This window comes from Colletotrichum orchidophilum (assembly GCF_001831195.1).
Source record: "Colletotrichum orchidophilum strain IMI 309357 chromosome Unknown Scaffold_44.1, whole genome shotgun sequence".
In the NCBI taxonomy this organism is placed as follows: Eukaryota; Fungi; Ascomycota; class Sordariomycetes; order Glomerellales; family Glomerellaceae; genus Colletotrichum; species Colletotrichum orchidophilum.
Genome location: NW_019173000.1, coordinates 300,986 through 319,246, shown reverse-complemented (window position 1 = coordinate 319,246; position 18,261 = coordinate 300,986). Strand labels below are relative to the sequence as shown.

General features: G+C 49.8%; 5 protein-coding genes across 5 annotated transcripts; 1 reads left to right on the top strand and 4 right to left on the bottom strand.

Moving 5' to 3' along the window:
- Window positions 1–2,243: 2,243 nt before the first annotated feature.
- On the bottom strand, window positions 2,244–2,570 carry CORC01_06124 (uncharacterized protein; the record flags this gene model as incomplete). The annotated part of the gene is made up of 1 exon (XM_022617766.1): window positions 2,244–2,570. One exon carries the CDS (start codon window positions 2,568–2,570, stop codon window positions 2,244–2,246), a length of 327 nt encoding a protein of 108 aa, XP_022475822.1.
- Window positions 2,571–7,798: 5,228 nt separating this feature from the next.
- On the bottom strand, window positions 7,799–8,280 carry CORC01_06123 (uncharacterized protein; the record flags this gene model as incomplete). The annotated part of the gene is made up of 3 exons (XM_022617765.1): window positions 7,799–7,900; window positions 7,958–8,159; window positions 8,237–8,280. The coding sequence occupies 3 exons, from the start codon at window positions 8,278–8,280 to the stop codon at window positions 7,799–7,801; spliced, it is 348 nt and encodes a 115-aa protein (XP_022475821.1).
- Window positions 8,281–9,230: 950 nt separating this feature from the next.
- On the top strand, window positions 9,231–10,084 carry CORC01_06122 (uncharacterized protein; the record flags this gene model as incomplete). The annotated part of the gene is made up of 2 exons (XM_022617764.1): window positions 9,231–9,378; window positions 9,432–10,084. 2 exons carry the CDS (start codon window positions 9,231–9,233, stop codon window positions 10,082–10,084), a joined length of 801 nt encoding a protein of 266 aa, XP_022475820.1.
- Window positions 10,085–11,931: 1,847 nt separating this feature from the next.
- CORC01_06121 (major facilitator superfamily transporter) lies at window positions 11,932–13,726 on the bottom strand (the record flags this gene model as incomplete). Its single annotated transcript, XM_022617763.1, has 2 exons — window positions 11,932–12,534; window positions 13,424–13,726. The coding sequence occupies 2 exons, from the start codon at window positions 13,724–13,726 to the stop codon at window positions 11,932–11,934; spliced, it is 906 nt and encodes a 301-aa protein (XP_022475819.1).
- A 2,778-nt stretch (window positions 13,727–16,504) lies between these two features.
- CORC01_06120 (uncharacterized protein) lies at window positions 16,505–17,880 on the bottom strand (the record flags this gene model as incomplete). Its single annotated transcript, XM_022617762.1, has 2 exons — window positions 16,505–16,602; window positions 16,692–17,880. The coding sequence occupies 2 exons, from the start codon at window positions 17,878–17,880 to the stop codon at window positions 16,505–16,507; spliced, it is 1,287 nt and encodes a 428-aa protein (XP_022475818.1).
- Between the last annotated feature and the right edge of the window lie 381 nt (window positions 17,881–18,261).

The window sequence follows — 18,261 nt, the reverse complement described above, 5'->3', positions numbered from 1 at the left end:
GTCAGCCCATAGCAGATCGGGGCTCTCCCGGGTAGGTCGGCGGTGGATCTGACGACCTGCCTCACGCACGACATCGAGATGGCTCTCCTTAAGGGGCTCACGGCCACACTCCTGACTATGGACGTAAAGGGGCCTTCGACTCCGTCCTCTGGAATTGGCTCGTCGTTAGACTACGGCAGCAGGGCTGGCCATATGGCTTGATTAGACTGGTCTTCATTTTCTGCTACGACCGAACGGCCAGAGTTAGACTAGACGACGCTATAACGGTGTTTCCGCCCCTGATATGCGGGCTACCTTAGGGCTCGCCACTATCTCCGATCATATTTCTGCTCTATATCGTAAATGTACTCAAAGATGATCTGGACGCACGATTCGGGTATGCAGATGAAATTACCATTCTGGCGATCAGTCCGTCCCTCAAGAGCGACGTGGCGGTACTCAGCGGGAGTGCAGCCGATATTCTCAGATGGGGCTTGGAGAATAAGGTCGCTTTCAACCCAAGCAAATGCAAAGCCATCCAATTCACCAGGAAACATGATCAGGCGGCGGAGCTGCCAGATGTCAGGGCGGGGGACTCGGTAGTCAAAGCCTCGACGAAGCCGGTACGCTGGCTGGGTGTCTGGTTCGATAAGAGAAAGCCATTACAGCGGCAGCAAGGGCCGTTTTACCCGTCTAGAAAACAACGCAAACCACCAGCCTGCTTCGAGACGCCGGCTTACCGTCTGTCAAGGTGGCTCTTGAGGGCGTCCGCCTACGTACTGCAGTCCGCCTTCAGAAGATCGACCACCAACATCCTATAATCCCAAGACTCTTGCAACAGGGACCGCAACAGACGAGACTACAAAGAACGGCGGAGCTTTTACCGAGCTACGCGAGGCCTCTATGTCTACCATTGCAGTATCTCCCAGGATCATAGGATCAGATAGTGACACAACCAAAGCAAGAAGCAGCAAAACCATTGGAGGCCTGGATCAAAACAGTACCCCAAAGCCACATGAACATCTTCTCGGACGGCTCCAGGACGACGAACGGAGCTGTGGGATACGGCTTCGTCATCTATCGAAGCTCCAAACGCGTAGCACAGGGCTGTGGCCGACTCGGGTTGGCAGAAGTGTTCGACTGTGAGGTGGAAGGAACGAGGGCCGGTCTACGTCGAGCTCTGCTCACTCACCAAGGCCAGCCAATCCACTCATGTATTGACAACACCAGCGTCATCTAAGGCATTCGCAACAATATGCCGGACTCTTCGCAAGAGGCGTTTCTTGAAATTCAAGCGGCGGCCAAGATCGTCGACATACGGACGCACGGGGACCCGGGACACCAGGGCATCGAAGGGAACGAGGCGGTGGACCGGTTGGCGAAAGAAGGCACGAAACTACCGGCCCGGATGAGTCAAGTAGCAACACTGGCGGGCATTAGGCGGCTCGCAAGGGAAGAGCTGCGAGGCCACCACAGACGATGGTGGGGTAAAGAAGCGAGACCGCATTACGCGGGCTTGAAGCTTGGAGCAGCTCTGTCCAGCCCTCCCGGACTGGCCTGACCGCGTACCGCACTACATCATCTGCTGGCGGCGCGGTCGGGTCACGGAGACTTTAAGCCGTATCACCAACGTCTCAATCATGACGACGCTCTGATGACATGCTCCTGTGGAGAAGCAAAGGACTTAGACTACTTGGTTTACGACCAATTAACGTTAGCGAAGAGGCAACAATAGCTAACCTTATATCCTCCTGACTCGCCCAAGCCTATAAGGGCTATACTGGTACGTTTTAAGGCTTCAGTGCTATAATGTTCCCAACTGAGCCCTGTTGGCTCAAGTTTTGTGTACCTCATTACATCTCAGGTAGGTGCCATACCTCACAAAATCCCAAGCCTTACCTCACGTGTACAATTACATGTGAGTGGAAGCTCCATGGCTTCTAATGTCATTCAACTACGCAATAGCTTGCTGTAAGGTTGCTATCTTATAAGTTCAGCGCATCCAAGACACCAAAGGTCTAGAATTTACACTACCGAGGTAGCTGATAGAACTCTACTCAATCTCGATATCTTGTGTGGTCTACAGCTGTATCCAATTGTCTACAGGTTAAGTGTTCATTTTCTCGTTCCCTCGACCTTCTCCAGAGCCTAACCACCACAGTACACAGACCATTGTTGCCACTTTCCAGTCTTAAGGCTCGATAATCTATGCAGTGTCAATCACCAATCGACGTAAGCCTCCACACAGAATCGCGCAGGAATACTCACTGGATACACCCGTCCCCGTCATCATCGACTCTTTGCCAATTGTTGTTGTTGCTTGCCACACATGGACCAGCATCTAGGTAGTAGTCTGTGTAGAAGTCAAAGGAGCAGCCGCCAAATACGATGTTCACGCTCTTTGCGTCATAGTTGGCGAAACTATTGTCGATGCTGGTCATGGTGAAGCACTGGCCCACATGGTCGGATCCGGTGTGACCATTGCCACCGTAGTGGAACGTCCTGCCGCCGACGCACTGGTCGTGGTCGTGGAATGTAACCGACCAGGCGGAGACGACGGTCATGACAGAGAGAAGGACGGCGAACTTCATTTCTGAAGATTTCGTACTGAAGTAAGAGTCATGCAATTATAACGAGTTGTGCATGGAGAACGTACTAATGGTAAAAGATTGGTAAAGGCTGGGCTTATGTAGTTTCCCTTGAAAGTGCAGGTCTAGGCCGGACATGCATTCAGAGCGAATAGGCACAGCACTGTTGTGGGTCAGCAAGAGTAGTTTATTGCGCATTCCTTCTCAATTGAAATACTTTTCTAGTCTGCTCCATTATCCATCGCACAGCGACTGGGGCCCATTGATTATTAACCTTAATATATTAGGCAGATGTCGCTTTTGGTCGCAGCGTAACTTTCTAGTACCATTCATTTCTCCCCTCCTCTGGTTGTTTTTATCCTACTCGGTCTCAGCCGCGTTTGTCAGCAGCCATGCGCCGACGGCAGGGTTTGGCCAACAGCCGACGCGCTCCGGCTGTTAATCCGCAGCGCCACTTACAAACCTTTCGGAAGGACCGCCTGAAATGCTCTCTGCCTTTGCCATACCACTACCAACGACGACGCCAAATCGTGTGCAAATAAATGAATTTAAACAGGTTCTGGAAGACTAGAAACATTAAACCCGGTGGGAAAACCACCCTGCTTTCAGCGTGTTCATTGCGGCCAAAGCTGGTCTAATGAAAACTTTCAGGATGCAAAGTGAATATGCGGGCTGTGGGTGGGTGATGTACGAACTTGCTTTTCCAAAAGGCGCTCTAGACCCTAGACCGCTTCGCAAGGCCACAGCTTAATAGAACGCGTGACACACTGGCTGCGATTATGTGTCCTCGCTTAAAAAACACGAGGTGCCACCGACAGCTCTACGAAGAAAATTTGGAAGTTAGTCTGCTGCAGATTGATGTAAGAGTGTAGGATATTGAGTTTCATGTTTTTTTGCATCAGGTGCGTCAATCTGCTGAGGATGGGAACTGTGTCGGTGAACTGAGTCAGACTCCCTTAAGACCATGTATCTGACTTTCCGCTTACTCCGAGTTTAGAAAGACATCAACGGTCATGTAGCCCAAGAGTTATTACCTACGATAAACCTTACCCGGAGGTTACATTCGTATATAACTGCAGTTGTTTGAGGGAAAAGCTTAAGCTACCGTCCTTTTGAAACCGTCCCTTTCATATCGTGAGCATACATTCAGCAAAGCGAATTAACTTATGAATCCGAATTTGCTTGTTGCTCATCTATTCTGCGTCTGTGATGCTGAAGGCATCCCATATGTCTACACGCATCTACTATGGTCTTCAAAGTAACTTGAAGCCGTCTCATAATTATTAACGAATGTAAACGCCCCGTAAATTGCAAAATTTCAAATAGGCTTTCTCAATAAATTCAGTCAATTGTTTCACCCCATGGTCATCAATATAAATGAGTCAATCTAACCATAAACAGACATGACACTCTCGGCCTGGATCTTTACTTTCGTTTAAGCTTTGGAATTTCTGCCCATAGCCGCCGACGTAAATTGTGACTCAATTTTACATACTTCGCAAGGGTTTGTGTTTCGGCCTGCAACCACAGTGATGATCCGTACTGTGAGCCCTCGTGCCTTCCGATCGGTGGTCAAATTATTTCAGAAACCCCAATTCGCGGTTGAGCGACAATTTGTCTACAATCATATTCGCTCCATTCTCACATGATGATGATGATGATGATGATGATGTATTCAACGTCCGTAGTAAAGAGGGACGTGCCGGGCAAAGCCGGCATGGTCTATGCTAATCTAAACTTTATTATAGGCTACCGTCTTCACCTGACGTTCCGGTTGAATGAGTCGGGCAGATTTCAGTAAAGAGCTCTATTCTCTCGATGCAAGGATTAGCCGTCTTCAACGTCATGTCACTCTACGCACAGCATGTGATGTACCGAGTCCCGTTCATCATCATGCGGCGTTGTCTTCGACTAAGCCCGATTACCCGGCGATTTTATTGCTCCTGCCAGTGGAGACTCGGAGAGAAAGACGAGACGGGTTCGGAGCACGGAATTGAATTTGTGCCCTGGGTACTTGACTGAGGAAAAGACGGCTTCTGATCTTCTGGCTAGAAAGAACATTGCGTTCCAATTAAACGCCTACTAATATGATAAAGTTTAACAGTCATGCTTCAATCATACTTTAACTTTCGCATTTTTGAACTTTCTATAGAAGATAGCTTTTCTAACTACTACCTCGCTCTATCCTTTATAATAATGTATGTCCGCCGCTCCTTGAAAAAAAAGTTGAAATCCTTAACGTTTATAAAATACTGCAATTCGGAATTCTTAAAAGAGTATTCAAGAATATGCCGTATTTTTAAGCTTTTTCTAAGGATATACTTGCAGTACCGTGTGTTCCACCTCCTCAAACTGTGTGAGGTGTCGTGGTCCAATCAGTCGGGTGCTGGCCGGCGTGACTATATGGCGCAGAACAGGGGATAAGCTTTTGCTTCGTGCCACAGTTGGGTTGCCCTGACCTGCTCGTAATATGAGGCTAGTACTGGGAGGTGTTAATAAGAGCCACTCAATAGCTTACAGATGGTCATTATCATTAAACTTTTTCACTAGATGTATTAATACGAAAATGTGACTCACACGTTGAGGGCATAGTGAGGATGACGTTTCCGCAAATGATGGTTTCGGCTGCTGTATTTAATTAGTGTTTCCCATTGCTGCTAGATAACTATCCTAAACTCGATCAAGAAGGAAATAAGAATTAATTGATGCTGTGAAGACTATTTGTTTGTGTCAGTAAGAGGTATTTAATGCATTTTTCACTTTTTTTTTGGCACTTGTTTTAAAAGCATGTGAACTTGCTATCAAGATAAAGAAAAAGTTTTAGGGAAAATGCGTCTTATACCGCAATGCGTAACTTTACGAATAAAACCTTGGTGTCCTTTTTCAAACTTCCTCAATTGTTAATTGTTATGACAAAGCCATCTCCCTTTGCAAATACTTAGATTGGCACACTTCAGCCATCCGTGTCCCCGAGACGACGGTGCCGGTACGAGTCCGTAGTGAAACTGAATCAACAACCCTCCAGACGATTGGCACACCATCGCCGTTCTCAACGCTATTTGCGGTGACATTCAAGACGCTCACAAAAGTCCTGACGGTGCCTAAACCATAATTACGGGTATATGCGTGAACAGTGCCTCGGGAGTTTCATGTGTAACTCGTGCCACTCCCCACTGATCCACATTGATCAAGGCCAACTTGTGCTTGTCGGCGTAGCAGATCAGTCTTTCTTTACTTTATGAAAGGGATCTGACCCATTTATCTGTCCACATCGGATTGATCACGCTGCTCCATAGACTAGTTGCCTCATCGCGGTCTCTCTATCCGACCGGAGCTGGATCGAAGAGAGGCCATGTCAGCTTCACGAACGCCGGGTCCTCCGGGTGGTGGCCAATGCAGTAACGTCACCATTTATTATCGTTGCTGCCCTTGGGGACGCAGTTGTTTCAGCTGCCGCAAACCTAATACGTATCAGACATTCCGGATATTTTAATGGTCCTCGGCGAGGACGCAGCAGCTTAAATGTTGAATTTCCTCCAGAGGAGAGCTGAGAATCAGAGAGACCTCGTTGGCGGCGGCTACTTGGCTGAGGCTCACCGCCTTCAGGCTTATAGAAACAGTAGAGGTACCATCACTCGTTCTTGTGACTCATTGAGTTGGTAAGTCAAAGTGATATACAAGAAAGACAAAGAGAGAGTCGTGTGAAAAAGTGGTGATACAGTGTTGACTAACATAGTCGACACCGACTATTCAACTCTGGCATGCCTCAGGTGTTGGTCGCGATGAGAGTTCTGCTCACGTGTTTTGTATCCCATCGGGTGCGAGTGGGCTATGATAACAAGAACATCAGGTTTTTTCCTATCCTGGTCAATCATGGAAAACGCCGAAAGCGAGGAGTTGCTGATCCCCCCATCGGCTCAACCCTTGCACGTCTCGTTTTGAGCAGTAACCTAGTAGTAACTCTAAGAACGGCTCGTATAATCTCATGATCCCATGTGCCAAGGTGTTAGGATGTATTATGGTAGGGAAAACTCTAAGCGGAGTGAGAAAGCCTGAGTTTCCTAAGAAGAGTATAATTTCCAACGCAATTTGTAGTGAACAAGCATTCCATAACAAGGCCATACTTCGATAAGCCTTCTTAGTCTCCCCGACTCAGATCAAGACCGCCGCAGAACTCGTACTATTGGTCCTATCGTCAATACCAACTTTTCTCAATGAAATGGAATACTGAACTCGGCACCGGTATGCCATGGAGATTTGGCAGGAGTATAATTATTGGTTTATGTTCTTTGGTATGGCAAAGGAAGTGCTTAATTTCCATGCGGCGTGCGCGGGCTTGGTACTACAAAAAGCACCAGTGGGAGGTTCAGGCGCCACCGTATTGATTCGGCTCTAACGGCACTGCAAAGCTTTTTAAAGCAACATCGAGTGATTAAATCTCAACAGAGAACTGGACATCTATTAGATTCCTTCTGAAGACAGGTTGTCAACTGCTCAAGCTTTTGCCAAGGATTTTGGAAGACCGGCCGACGGCAACTCAAACTTTCGAGGATTACTATACGGGACAGATAAAGCCTGACAGATTAGAGTTGGCACCATTGAGGTAGCTCCTCAGAAGCTCCCCAGTCTCGCTGTGACGTCGTATTGCCTGCACGAGGGAGGAGATTACGAAGAGGTCCCGGCTATGGGTTCTGTTTCCGATGAGAGGTAGTATTCCCCAAGGCGGCTCGGGGGGCCAAGACTCCAAAGCCGACGTCGCGAATGAATCTGGTGAACTAGAGACAACACACAACAGGCAATTGCAGACACCTCGGAATGCGGTGACGGAAGGCTTCGGCGAAAAGGTCTCGGACTTGAAAATTAGAGTCTGGGAAAACGGGACCCACCCTAACTTCGTCATTTTTGGCTTTTTGGACTTTTTTTTGGCTGTTTGCCTTTTGGACCTCCCGGCATAGTTTTGTTATAATTTGGGAATTCGCGAAGCGAATGATATGGCCTACGCGGCGAAATCTAGCAAGGTTCTCCTTTCCACTCTACAACAAGGGGATGGTCGAAGTCGATAGAGATGATTGATGATAGTTAATAGAATTACGTGCCGGTAAGTACCGTAGATATCTACAGTTGGAAGGAATCCCAGCCCAACCTCATGGTGTCAAAACATGTGCAATCCATGAAAACAATGTGGGATCTCAAAGTTCCGTCTGTTGTTCTTCCCAAGAATTCAGGCGACTTTAATCGGCCTCAGATCCCTCAGCGCCACACTTCTCGCTGCAGTAGTATTCCAACTCGTCGCCTCCAATGTGCTGGGCAGAAGAGTTGCAGGAGAGACCATCCTAAGAACGTCAGGTCAGATGAAGACCAAGATTGAGAAAGATCAGTCTGTGAATTACAAAGGTGCAGTCTGGGCACTGATCCCACTTCTCATTGCCAGTGTTGCGGTTCTTGTAGAAAATGCAGGCGCATTTGGTCGCGTCGGGCATGATCTCATAGGTCTTACTCCAGGTGTAGCTGACACTCCAGCCACTGCCGCCAACGGGAGCTTCAGATCTGTCCTTGACGCAGAAGCCTTGGTGGTGTAGTCTAGCGGTAACACTGCAAGGTTGATTGTCTGTATGTTGAGGAACGAATAATCAAGGATCCGGGGCAAAGGATCCGGGGCAAAGGCCTACCTAGCGGCAAGGATGCCGCATGAGAAAATGGAGGAGAACAGCATCGTGACGTAGGAGTTGGGACGTGCTTTGGGAGCTTGGACTTCAGAGATGAAAGAAATTGATGGTAGAGGTGAAGAATGAGAGGCCAATTATGGGCAGAAAATAGGAAGTTGAAATACTTGTATGGCGGCCACATAGACAAGAGCAAAAGGAAGCTAAATCCCGATGACTGGCAAGGTGATCACATCTCATGAGGTCTTTATCATCGCGTCTTGCCTCATCGAGTCGTGCCCAATCTATTGGACACTGACTGTTGGTTATTGGAATGATATTACTCAGGGCAGATGAGCTCGCATCAGAAGATTTTGGTGAACTCGCAAGCGGTGTAGATTGGAGTCATGATACCATCAAGTTACCCGCAAAAAAAGCTAATGACAGGCCATAAAGCTCACCCGCGTGATGAGAAGCTCAATCGTGTACTGTCCGACTTGCTGTACTTGATAAGGACTGGCGACACAGGTATGGAGCGCGGTCCGGGGCATTAGCCCATCATTCAGTGTCTCGCTCCGATGAACGGAGCTGATCTTTACCAGTCAAACGGCGAAATGCATACACATGCGTGGAGAGCACGTTGAGATGCGGGTTCCCATTCACCAGAGGGACTCTACCCTCAACAACACGAGGTGGGTTGTGCGATCTACCTGGGTCCACCAACCATGACTCGCCGGGTTGCTTGTGCTTTCCAAAGAAGGAAGACGCGAGCCAAGAACCCCACCTTTTCAGACGAACACCGCCAGAAACACGACGGGAACCAATCACACAACGTGACAATGTTCCATTGCGATGGTGTATCAATCAGAGATGCTAAGATGATCTCAAATAGTTGTATAAAGTCGCAAGAAACTTCCAAGTCCTTTTTAATTACCAGTGTTTTAACCCTATCAACCCATTGCCCTTCCTCCTTGTCTTCAAACATGCCACCACGACTATGCAACACCACATCCGTTTCAACATGATTTCTATTCTCATTCTCAGCATTTTGATGGCCACGGCCGTCAGCGCAGCTCCCTTGTTGGACGAGCGCGACCTCAACGTCACCAAATGGTCCCCCGACCGCAAGATCAACGGCGATGAGATTGTCCTTATCGGCAAGGACCGCGGTGAGTACAACGCAAACCAAACAATTTTGCTTTTACTAACACGGACATTGCAGAGGAGGTCATCCAGGCTGAGCAGTTGCACAAGCTTCTTGAGTCCGAGGGCATCCTTCCCGAGGCCCCCGAGTACGACCACGACTGGATTGCGGCCGGCGCCAACATGAGCGCGCTCCCCTACGACCCAGAGATCCACGGCCACGGCCCCCAGAAGCGCGACTGCGCCCACACCTTCTCCTTCGTCATCGACAAAACGCAGCGATTCGTAGACTGGGACGTCCAAATGTCCCCCGTCGTCATTGGCCCCATGGGCGGCATGGATGTCACCATCTCAAAGTCCTACTCCGTCGCCGACTCTGTCGCCGTCTCGGCCGGCCTCAGTCCCACATTTATAAAGGGCTTGCTATACAGCTCCATTGGTATCTCCTACACTCGCACTTGGACCACCGTGCAGGGGTACCTCATCCGCGGCAACGTCGCCCAAGGTTACACTGGCACCGTCATCTCCACGCCCTGGACCACCCGCCGCTACGGCCGCGCCTTCCAAGGCTGCCCCGGCAGCCTGGCACAGACCGGTACCTGGACCGCTGACAGCCACGAGGAGGGCTCCTACGAGGGCGTCAGCTGGGTCAGCGGTGCCATCACCATGTGTATCAAGCATCAGAGCGGCATCCCTCTTTCCCGCTGTCACGGATCCGGCAACTTCAACTAAACGTGCTCGGAAGAGTGCCTTTGTGCTTTTTTGGCTGCAAAAAACACATCATTACCTGCGGTGGTGGAACGCCCAGCACGACGGGGTTTGGAGCAGGGGCTTCTTGGACATCCTTGCGCGTGTGTCGCAGCGCGATCAGTTCAACGAGGGATGAGGGGAATCTGGATACCCAAAGTTACTTCTTCACACATACACACATGTATATCTTTGGCTGTATATAGTTTTGAGACGGGTATATTACGACACCAGCCGCGCAATGGGCTCTAGTTGACAGCGGTGGTATGCACATTTTCCAGCTTTTGCATGTTGTTTCTTGTGACCTGCTTTGTTAGCAGCAACATGTCTAGGAGTATTTGCTTTGACAGAATATTCCGAATTGGGGAATCTTCCAGAATGGCTAGCGAACTCCCGGGAATTAAGTGGAGACTGCTGCCCGACCCCGCTCCCGACCTAGTGCCATAGGCCGAACCCCGGATCCGCGATATTTCGGATATGGACGGACAATGACAGGAGCATTGCAAACAAAAAACCAATCCAAAAAAAAAAGATGTAGCATACCTAGACAGCTACCTGTACTTCCCCACACCAACATGATCACAATTGAGAATCCCTTTTAGGAAGAGAAACAAGCCAAAGCTTGAAGCGCCTCTCCCAACCCGAGTCATGACGTCAGCCCTCATCATCATCGGCCAGACATGTCTTTGCCATTGCCAGCGTTCCGAACACCATTCAGACACCTCATGACCTTCACCCTCACACCATCCACCCTTTGTGTTACCTCTCACTCTTGTACACGCAAATCCTCATCATTCCTTATGCACTTGTCCGCCCGTCACAATGCAAAGCGGATCACAACTCACCCCGAAACCAAGTCATTCGCAAAGTCTATCCAGAGAAACATGGCGCATCATGCTGCTGATCGCATCGCGTCAGCAAGTGTACTCAATTTCGAGACCTTCTTTATCGTCCGCGATACGTCAGCGTCTTGCAGCGAAGCTGACTGTAGGTAGACGTGAGTCGATACGATGACGTGGGTCAATCAACAGAGTTGAATCCGAGAGAGCACAACTTCTATTGCCGTCGATTCGCTTCTCAGCTTCAAGTTTGCGCTTGACCACCACGCTGTTCATACGCCCGTCAACCTGGCATGGTGTGACAGCAAGCAATTGCCATTGTATTCCCTTAATATCTTAGTCCATCCATGATGTTACGGTCAATCTTTTGATCGTAGTGCTTTTCGCAGTATCAACTCATGTCGGGTGACGTATATCATTGTGACCTTAATCTAGGGACAAATACGACCACCTGAGCAACACAAGGTTTGACGGACTAAACGCCCCGCTGGTCCAGTGAGCTCCCGATCAGTCGATTGCCATGGGTTGAAGTTGGAACTCTGCCATACCATTGGTCAAGTGCACCTGACGCGCTGACTCATTTCCTCGACAGCCAACTACATCCGTCGTCTATCCAAGAGCGTAAACTTCGTGGGAGGTCGGAGAGACGCTGATAAGGGATGCTCCTTGCTAAGACTCTATCACAAGCGGATTCTGCACAGCAAATTTTCCATGTGACAGTCACGGGGAGAATGCCTGAGAGGCTGATGTTGATGAGCTCCCAATTGCAGTATCAATGACCTAGGATGGCGCCAAACAAGCGCTCATTGTGGATGATCTGCACGCGTCTTCCTTCAAGTTTGCGTACGAATTGTGAGGAAAATACCAGTTGGCGGCCGGTCTTGGAATCGAGTAGTGTTTCGTCATAAATAACATCTCGCGACTTTAATGCTATCTGGACCATCGGGTGCTAATAACGTAGGTCTTTGGCTTAATACCCCTCTCGAAGCACGCTCAACTCCTGGAGCCGTGAATACTACCGTGACCCGTCGCCTGAGTGTGCATCGTGTGCTCCGATCGTAGGCTCCTGTTCATTGATGGGCTCTTGATCAAGAAACTCATCAAAAGGGCTAATCCGGATACGCCGACATACAATCCGTAGACGCCTCGCAAGCCGTAGATGTACGCATCCACGATCTTGGATGGCGGCCCAACGTCGCCGGCAGCGCTCAACATGGCAGAAATAACATGGGTACCTCCGTGCGTGCCTGCGGGTGCCAAGCCATCGTCCCCCAACTTGAGCAGCATGACGTTCTGGAATGTGGAACCGCCGACGCCGACCCCGAGTGCCATGCCAAACTGTCGGAGAAAGGCATGCATCGCTGCGGCGATCGCTTCGTCGCCTTCGTCACAGAGAGCATGCGATGCCATGTTCTGCGCGTTCAGGATAAAGCCATGGCCAAGACCAAGAAGGACGAGCGTCGGCGCCCATATCTTCGCCGGCGTCTCGACATGCCACACGATCATCAGCCCGGAGGCGATGGTAGCCAGAGTCCAACCAACCCAGATCGGCCACTGGTAGTGACGCTGCCATAGAGCGGTGCCGTTGATGAATTTCTAACGACGCCGGGCAACGGTTTCTTCGCTTTCCTTTATTTTCCGTTGATGATATTCCAACGATGCCGGGCAACGGATTCTGCACTTTCCTTTGTTTTCCGTTGAATGCACATTCTCAACGATGCCGCCCAGATGCTGTTCCTCGAGCGATGTGGGCGGCGAAATTCGGACTCTGCAACCTCCTCGTGGTGCCGCCTGGAAACCTATCCATCTAGTGATAGAGCCAGTGCAGAGACGTGACAGCGCGTGAGTGCCAGGGTCGGCGACCGCCACGCGCTGGTAGTTAGGCAATTAGTTGGTTAGTTCATTTTAGCTTGTGAATCGCTCCTATAGTTAGCAACAGGACGGCGCTCGCCATCTTCAATACGATTGTCTTTTGGAAGCTCCAACGTTGAATTCCCGTCCCAAATTACACCGTTCTCATTGTGATAGCCATTGCTACAGGTTCTCGCAGGGTAGGTAAAAGGCCTCTTCGACGCTACTCTCCATGTGTGCAACCCTATAACGGCAACGACAGTACAGAGCTCCTGCTGTGGACGACAGAAGGTGCGTATCGTCAGTCAGGTGGCGGCTTGCGAGTGTTGTACCGAACTTGGATCGAGACATTCGCGCAGTTACAGTACGCACCAGATTCACCACGCATCAGGTACTAGCCGAATTGTCGCATCCAGTAATCGGGACATTGAAAGGGAATGAAGGCAATGAGGTGTTGTTGAAGGCTATACCGCACAGCACGCCAGTTCATTCCTTCTCCCACCGCAAGGCTGGTGGGAACCGGCCGTCGACGCCAATTTTTGTGGCTTGAAAAACATGGAAATGGCTTTGGAAGGCGTCTGGAAATGCGTCTGCACTCTGAACGGCAAAAATGGTGCGATCAGGGATCACACACGTGGTAGTCGGTCCGAGCTCGTTGAGGTCGGCGGAGCTGTTTTTGGCGGGTGAATCTGAAAGAGCTAGGAAGAAGCAAACCCGGCAGTCGCGAGCCAGAACCTGATGTCGGTCGCAGCTGGATTGCGCTCGCGTCGTACGATTGTGTGGTGCGCCCGGAAATGCAAAACTGGAGCCAAGCGGCGTGGGAGCCCGTGGCGGCTGTTGGCTGCTTTTGTTGCTCGGTGCGTATTGAAGTCGAGATAGCATATTTGGGCCGAGCCGCAGGCTTACCCAGTTGGCCAACTTCGACGCCCAGAGACATTTCCTTGATCGGCACTCTTCCCTAAGTCGGTTCTGGCTTGCAACAGCGCTTCTATGAACCATGCAGCAAGAAGCTTCTTTGCTCTAGCGCGTTCTCTGGCACAGTAAAACGCCTATTGAGAGACACACAGACAGACGCGACCTGGATATTCGGCCAGCCATTGGAGCATGATGATTGTGTATCCGGAACAACTCGGCATGGAGTGTCAGGCAATCTGCGAAGCGAGTCTCGGAGAGAACTATGAGCATGCTGACTTCAATCAGAGCGTCGTCGTGACGTTCTCGCTAGAGAATATTTCAGTAGTGACGCGCTGCTTGCGCAGCATTTACTATTTTTCCCGTTCTTCAGTTTGGCCGTCGATCTAATAGCGGCTGGGTTGTCTGTCATTATGTCGCAGGGTAAGTGCGGCGATGATTGCTACCCGCAATGTAAATGGAACGTCTGCCACGCCTTGACGCACGCTGTCATCCGGCTTTGTCTACAAGATCCTTCCCACACCTGCCCAGCATGCCCAGATCGAAGAGCAAGGAACTTCGCCGTCGGTGTCAGTCTGCATGGAAAATGAGCATCCTCTGCCGTGATTCGCCACATGTGGGCACCATAGCATTCAACTCTACCGATCGCCCAGACGAACAGTTCTTGGCAGATTTGCATAAGACGTACCTGATAATCGCTATGTCCACACAGAACCCGCCACTGTCTATCACGACAAGGGTTTGGAGCCGTAGCGCCCCGATCAAGAGCACACAAGACGGCACCAACCAAGAACCACGTAGGGAACTCCTCACTGGAACCCCCCCCTACTTTCTAGCCACTGCTGACTTGATAGTCGTTACCTCGACACAACTTGTTTCGTTCATCAAACCGGGCAACTCATGATCATGTCGACATAAGGTACTGTATCCTTTGCGTGGTTGTTTGCGTCTGCGTTTTGTGAGGAAAACGAGCGGTTTGATGGAGCTGTTGACGACGATGCTTGCATCCCGTCGCAACTCGCCCTGGTTGGCGCATCTCGTTCGGCATGAGAATTAAATTGGCATTCACATAGAAATTAAGGAGAGGATGTGCACACAAGCTTCGGCTTCTGCATCATCCTGTTATAATCGATCACGCTTCCTCTTACAAAGACTTACAAAGAGCCTCACGTGTTTCGGCTGACTGCTTGTGTGATGTCGACCTCTGGTCTTCAGCGGCAGACGTGAAGATATGCGTGTTTTGTCACCAGCGCGCTTCGCTATATTATTTCAATAACTTTAATATATATTTTAATAAACGGGAGCTATTATTAATGTTAAAGGATGGTTTAAGGAATATTTTTATATTTCGTTAGGCTATCGAGATTTTAACGGTGTTACGGCCAGCTAGTCGTAGTAAGGGTTTGTATTAACAGAAGTCGGGGCTGCGATATTTAAAAACAGTAGTCGTTGTTAGAATAGCTTTAGGGAAGTTATTGTCTATAAGTCGTAAGGTGTGAAGGCTTCGGTAATCAATCGTAGTCTTGTTAAATAAGGTTCTTAGTGAAGATAACTTAAAATGATCGTGAGATCTGATACGAAGTTAATTACTGAAGAAGCTATAGAAGTCTGTCCTTGAGCCCAGCTCAAGCCCATGCTATATATAAGTCCTGATGATGAACATGTCCTTTGTCCCCTTGGGTCTTCTTGGATTATTCTGATCCGGAATGATCACCTGGACCCCAAGTCGTGTTGGATCACATTGATCCTATCGAGCAGCAGTTAGACAGGCAGGGGTCATTTTGTGTGTATTGATGAGTATGTCCAATAAATGGCTATGGAAAGAAACCCCATATCTACATAATGAGTGTACGATCCCCTTGTATAAGGATACCCTTGCTAGCCTTACTCATACCTCTGGTTAAGCATAAGTCAGGTCGCTCGAGGTGAAACAATTACCGTAGCGAATGTGCTGGGGCAGTCTGACAACAGGGCCCGAGCCCGAACCTCAACCAGCAGTGAAGATAGAAGATAATTAGGGCTATACATTGTCTAAAAAGGCCAAGAAGAAGGCCCAGAAAGGAAGTAAGGTCGAAAGCCAGGAGGATATCTGCTTCTAGAAGGAAATGCATCTTGCAGATGGTAAGTGGGAGGATTGTTCCAGTTGTCGACAATGCGTTAGCAGCTTTGTGTCATTCTCACATCAGTCGAAAAGAAATAGGTCATTAATGATATAGGGCAGCGTTTTTCACAGGACAGACCAAAGAACCAGCTTCTTTCCTTGACACCGCGAACTTTTCTAGGATGATTATTGGTAAGTGTAACGCTATCTGACACATTATTTGAAGACCTACAATAGATCTCTCCTTACATCTCCAAGTCCATTACCATTCTCTCTGTCCATCGAACTCTTTGTATGCACTTCTCGCACCTCACCAAGCCCAATTATCTCGTCATCTTCAGCTTAGTAGAGAAGTGGACTTGCAGCGCCCCGAGAGACCGGCCCGGAAAGGAACTCGAGAAACCGCTGTGGATCTCCCTCCATGAAAGGCCCTGTCCTTTCAGTTGAACCAAGAGTTTATTCTCCTGTTCTGAAAACGGGCATCTGGACTTGGCAGATCGCCTCTCAGACTTTCGTCTCTTCAGCGAAGAACCTGAAGGCCGCCCAACTGAGGAACAGCAATGCGATTGTTGTCGTTCTGTGGACGGCTGCTCCCATTGCAGTTGAAATGTCGTTATAAATCCATCTGTGATGCGCTTTAGGACTGCATTCTTGAGAGGCCACTCATCATATCGCGCAAAGAAGGATCTAGGGTCTAATTCGTTATCGGTAGAAGCAGGAGAGACCGGCGGCGTCAGAATTCCACTTGTCCTTGGTCGATTTGTAGCCCGCTCTGACCTTCGTCTTGGCTCTAATGCTAACTGCGATGACGTGTCCCTTGGTCTTAGAGCCCTGCTGGTGCCAACAGTCTCCTGGAAGTTTCTTTTACGGCGTTTGGGTTTTGGCTGACCGCGTTGGTCAGAATTGTCCTCACAGCCCTGGAGCCCTTGCTGAATTCTGTCAGGGTTGGCTTGATCTCCGATGCAGTCGTCATTGGTTCCATGAGCGCCATCCTCATCGCTAGATTCCGGGTCCGAATCGACTTCAGCATAAGCGCCTGCTGGTAGTCGTGATTTGCGACCTCGGCGATGGACTCGAGATAAGTGTACAGGAGGAGCATCTGATGCTTTCGTCTCAGCATCCATGTGCATTTCGTCCGGTGAAGGTGAACAGTTGCTGGAATGAAACGCCGTTTCTGTGATCAGCGGCTCGCTTCGGTCGGTTGAGCCGGGGCTGCTTTCTTCACCACCAGCGTTTGGCCACGGATTGGGAGTCTCTTGTCCGAAGAGGGGTTGGCGTGTGTAATTTTCGGCGTGACATGGCGTGTCTTGGCCTAGGGATGCCAAACTAGAGTACGGCAGTCCACTTTCGGCCAACGCTGGGCTTTGCATCGTGCCAGACTCTTCGGCAGGCCTTCTCGGGGATTTTGGGGCCTCTCCAACTTCCGCGCTGCTGGATGGCACGACTTGTTGATATTGCAGCCAGGTCATAAAGTCATCATCGGCTGCTTGACTCACTAGGGGCAGCTGCTCGGTGTAGGGCGGAGTGCTTTCTGGGACAGGGGTCTCTGAGCTGACAGTCGATGCATTCTTAGTCGACTTGTGAGGGAGAGCCGGGTCGGCTGTGTTGTTGGCAGCTTGGGAACCTGGGTCTGGGTGCGAGGGGAACATCGCCGCAGCGAATACCCGGGATGGCAACGAAGACAACGAGACTGGTAGACAGTTGGCAGACCAAGCCGCCGTCTCAGGCGAATTCTCGCGCGTATTGAAGTCCACTGCCACAGGCTTCTTGGCTGGGATGTGGCCCACATCGCCTGACGCTGGGCAGCGTTCAATCCGTAGATACGTCCGATCTTTTGAATTGACTTTGCCCTCAACATTTGCCTCTCCAAGGGATTGGGAGGACACGATTAGGTTCTTGTCATTATGACTCGTGTTCTGATCGGGTGTGATCATGTCGTCTGAAGGAGGAATCGCGGTTCTTCCCATCGTCGAAAGGGAAAGACCAAGAGTCTGTCTTGTTGTGCTTCTGGCTGCCGATGGACGCACAGCTTGCGCTGGAGCCGAGTAGAATGAAATGTTGTCAAGATTGATGGGCATTGTCGGTTGAACGTTGGGAGGGTCTAAAGATTTGATATATGAGAAGATGGGAGTTTCTAAGGTTACCAGGCAGACGCACTTATTTAAGTAGTCGATCTGTAGCAACGAGTCTAATAGATCAACGCTTCCATGTCTGAAAAGGAGGACCGGCGAGCGCGCCAAGATTTCCCCCCTGAACCCTAATTACCTGCGCATACAGCGTCTGAACAGTTCAGGCACATTTGTCCCCCGCTGTTCATAGATGTTGTCGTATTGTTGCCAATCAGCAGTCACCAGGAATCTTCGCCCCTATGGATGCCACTTAACCCGAGACCGGCCTCCCAAAGTCCCGTATGCATCTCTCAATAGTTCCCGGAGTAGCCACTGGCCTGACAAGGTTTC